Here is a 4,324-nt window from a genome sequence, read left to right as displayed (position 1 = left end):
GCCGCTCCCCGGGTCCGGGGGCAGGCCGTCTGCTTACCTGCGCGGCTGCCGAGCCCCCGCCAGGGTCGCCCAGCTCCCCCGCGGCCCCGAGAGCACGCGAGCCCGGGTCGGCGCCGCATCCTGGGGCGGGAAAGAGGCCGCAGGCTCGACCTGCGCCCGGCGCGTCGTGGCGGGGCCGGCCCCCGCCCCCTCCAGGGCAGCGGGAGCGGTCCTGCGGTGAAGGCGAGCGTTTTGGTACACCAGCATTTGCGGGGCCAGGGCCTCAGAGGCCCGAGTGGGGTCCGTCGCTAGGGCTATCGATTCTATTTTAAAAAATTTAAAAAGCCCTCGGGAGTGGCCTTTCTTACAGAGGCCGGTAACGTCCGGCACAGGAGCTTTCCGGTGATTTTAAGGGACTACTGACAACAAACCCCTCCTCCAGTCTCCTCTTCTTCAAAGACTTCGCGTAATTCAGGTTAGGCCCCCGTCCAGCAGCGCCCTAAACACATGTGAAACTTCCAGCACATAAACTGCATGAAATTAATGTAATTGCTAGTGTGCTTTTACACATGCTTTGTTGGATTAGGACCCTGCTCGTCTACTGAAGCTATTCAGAGGTTTGCCAGAGGAGAGCCACTGTTTATTTTGCTTTCGGTAAAATATTTAAAAATACATATTTGCCACCTTACTTCAATTTTTGAATGACTGAAGCGTTTTCTTTGGCTAGTTTAGTCGGTTATCCAGATGGTTTTCAATATCCTCCTCATTCCTTTTGATGACCAGAAAGCACTTCTTTTTGTATAACGTTTTTGTGTTGAATCTGCCAAGTCTGCTATTATTCAGAGATTTTGGGGGATTAGTTTTAAGGCAGCTTCTCAAAAACGTATCAATGTAGTGATGCAGTACAATATGTACCAAACCCACTATTTAAGAATCCTCCCAAAGTATAGAGAATTATTTATTGTCAAAGGATGACAACTATAGGAGTGTAACTTCTTTGTACATAATTTTTCCTTGCACACCTTGTAGCTATGCAGTGGTTATTGAGCCTTTTCCTTCAAGTATTCACGAGGAGTGATACACATGGTAATGACTGCCAACCTATAGCTGGGTTGACTGATTGAATACTTGCAGAAATAAGTTATGATTAAGTATTATTTTTGTCCTGGACAGGAAGGACACAATCCTGAAGCAACATGTTACCAATATAAGATGGTTTTTTCCACCTTTGATTTTAGTACAAAGTAGGGCCAATCATTTGATGTATTTTTAAACAGATGGAAGTCTGTTCAGTAGTGGAAACTTCAAAAAAGGTAGTCTTCTGTAGACAAGAAGGAAAAAAGCTTCTATAATAGTGGCAGTTAGTATTTTTGGATAGGAGAACCAGAATGCTTATCAGTTCCAGTAGTCTGTGTGGTTTTGTACAAAGTATCTATGTGGCTAAGGCTTTGATCCTGCAAACACACACTAACTTTTTGCAAAAAAAAGGCAAGTTGACAGTCTCACAGTCCAATATCCAATGCACTGCTAGTTGGTCAGTATTACTAAGCATTTGCCTTTCACTGATTAGAAACTAGTTCCTTGAGCAGTGAAAGTAATTAATCCTAGTTTCTAATGGATTTTTCTCTTCCCTCTCTCCTTACCACACGAACCTCCCACTTCACTCCCATGTTCCCTAGCCTCACCTCTGAAATTACTCCAGCTTGCCCACGTGCCTTAACCCTTTATAGCACCCCAGTATGCTCATGCCTGTAACTGACAGCTGTCCTAGAGGGAGCACCCAATGCAGCTGCTTCCCAGCTGTGTGCATACACCCACGGCTCCATCACCCAGTTCACACCTGGGAGCTCTCCAGCTGGCAGTCCAAAGAGTTCCCATTTCCCTCCTTCCCTCAAATAAGACCACTTATCTCAGTTTTCCTCCACTATCCATCATCACACTTCTCAAAAAAGTTATGGGAACTTCAGTGTCTTTGAGACACGTTCCTCCCTCAAACTGGGGTGAAATTAGCCCACAGGTTCAAAAGCTAGTATAGAGAGCTGACTGGAATAGACCCCATAGCAAGATTGCTCAAGCTTCATTACTGTAGGAAATGAAGGTTAAAAGGTCTCGAAGACACATTAAGAGGTCATGTAATCCATCTTCCTTCTCCAAGGTAGAATCAGCTATGCCTTCCTTATTCCTGACAGATGCTTGTCTAAACAGGTCGTAAAAATCCTCCTGCAGCAGTAGAAATTTTTAAACCATCCTCTGAAACCTACTCTAGTGTTTGTCCTTAACCATTACATTGTTTCTCCCCATGATATATAACCTAAATCTCCCATTGTAATTTTAGCCCATTGTTGAAGCGCTTCAGTGAACACAGAAACATTTTTTTCCCTTCTCTGTTTTTGAAGACTTTAATCTTCAGTAAATTACATCAGTTCCTTTCTATCTCTAGGTCACCACTGCAAGGCCTCTGATCATTCTTGTATTTTCTCTCTGCATACTCTGCAACGGCTCCTTTTATTCTTTTTTGACTATAGTTCTGGGACTGGACACAGCACTCCAACTAAGGCCCTTTTAAATGCTGAGTGATAAAGCCTGACTCTATGGGGATACCATTAAATTAGCAGTATCTGTCAATATAATAATTGTAAACTGAAGTTAGTCTTTTTAACATCAAGCTTTACTAATTATTAATTTATTGATATTGCTTTTGTATGCTTTGTTTAGTAGGAAAAGTACCTACTGTTACTATGGAAGGGTATAATACCACTGTGGTTGATGAAGTTGTATGTGTATGTAGGCCTATAGTTTAAGGGGATTACTGTGTTTCCTTAATAGACAATAATGCCTGTAAGTCTTCAGTTTCATATTAATATGTAATAAAATACTTTTTTCTAGTTCACACTATTTATGTGAGTTGCTATAATATTTTACAAAGTTCATATATATATTAGTATAGCATACAGGAGATTTTAGGTGAAAAGTCATTAGTGATATTTTATGTTTCTGTAAAACACATTCTTTGTTTCAAGAATGAAGAGAGTATTAGCAACACGTGGCAGCATTGTCTTGAAATGTAGAAATATGATTTTCAATGGATAAACTGGATACTCAAATTTTGTGGCTGGATCTGGTTTCTTGGGCAGAAACACTGCTTCTGATCATTCAAAGTAACACTCAATCCTCGTAGCTAAGTGCCTATGTCCTAAGCAAAGCACCTAAGCATAAACTCATTTCTAAGCTTGTCTGTAACAATACTGAAGCTAGGAAAATACACGTGCTTAAGTGAATTTTCTACTTACAGCATTTTAAAGTTTCTAAAAGTAATGAAGAATTCATTTTTACCCAGTTTTGAGTATCCTAACTACTTTTTTGCATTGAAATGACAACATTAAGCCCTTAAGAAAATTGAGTAGTGTCCAACAAAACACACTTATTTCAAGACTTGGGTAAACGAAGTACCTGAAGATAATAGAGTACACTAATTACAAATTAGCGATTACACAAATTACAAAAGGCCATCTAAAATAACTGTTCCTCAAAGTACTAAATACAGTATGACTTTAGGAGAAAATGGCTATTCTTCATATGCAAAATGGCTCATTCTATTTACAAAAATAAAAATATTTTAAACCTTATTTTTTTCTAGCCAATTAATATCTTCCCCATACATACGAGCACTTTGGATGCATTACTAATGATTTTTGGCATCCACAATTTCCCAGTATCACAGAAAGGAAGATGGCAAACTTTCAAAGTTTGTCTCAAACATCCTGGAGGGCTCTTGAAGACAATAATATTGATTAAGATGGAAGATCAGCTGCTGATCTCTACTGATCTCTTCATACTGCAGTAGGATCAGTTTGGTTTTTTTTAATTTATATTCTTCACTGCCTAGGCTGCTAAACATCTCTATTCACAAACAGTTTTTTTAGGGACTTTCTGACAGCAAGAAAGTGAAAGAATAGCACAACTACTTAAAGCAGTTCATTAAAAAAATAATCTTACTTTTTTCAGGTAAACATCAATAGCTGTTTCATATGTTTGGAGCACACATTTTGTGTTGTAACAAAATTCTGAGCTAACAAGAACTCCACAAGAAACCAATTTTGGGATACCCTGAAGACCTTCTTATATAAACTGTTGAACTAAACCTAGTTTGTAAGAAAGTAATGAGATTCTCTGAAATATGTGTGATATCCCACTCTTAGCCTGCAAAGCATCATAGATACACAGGATTGCTGACTCCAGTAATTTTACTGATAAATACTTTACATGGCAAAAGGCTTGGGGATTTTTTCCTGCAATGCTGCCTCTAACATCTGCAGCATTCAAGTGATTCCCTCAAATTTGCTTT

At 39.9% G+C, this 4,324-nt stretch overlaps 2 protein-coding genes across 2 annotated transcripts in view; both read right to left on the bottom strand.

The window, feature by feature from the left end:
• Positions 1–61, bottom strand: part of SIAH1 (siah E3 ubiquitin protein ligase 1) — a 19,486-nt gene extending 19,425 nt beyond the window's left edge. Inside the window, exon 1 of the mRNA XM_010585039.1 lies at positions 38–61. The gene's annotated coding sequence lies outside the window, so the exon portion shown is untranslated. The remainder of the gene's footprint in view (positions 1–37) is intronic.
• LOC104842715 (putative uncharacterized protein FLJ35645) overlaps positions 1–246 on the bottom strand; it is a 1,060-nt gene extending 814 nt beyond the window's left edge. The window contains exon 1 of the mRNA XM_010585228.1: positions 38–246. Within this exon, the coding sequence (XP_010583530.1) occupies positions 38–246 (209 nt within the window). The remainder of the gene's footprint in view (positions 1–37) is intronic.
• Positions 247–4,324: the final 4,078 nt, after the last annotated feature.

Source organism: Haliaeetus leucocephalus, unplaced genomic scaffold (genome assembly GCF_000737465.1).
Source record: "Haliaeetus leucocephalus isolate CR32 unplaced genomic scaffold, Haliaeetus_leucocephalus-4.0 Scaffold92, whole genome shotgun sequence".
In the NCBI taxonomy this organism is placed as follows: Eukaryota; Metazoa; Chordata; class Aves; order Accipitriformes; family Accipitridae; genus Haliaeetus; species Haliaeetus leucocephalus.
The sequence above is the reverse complement of the archived record's forward strand: the minus strand, read 5'-3'. Positions and strand labels throughout refer to the sequence as shown.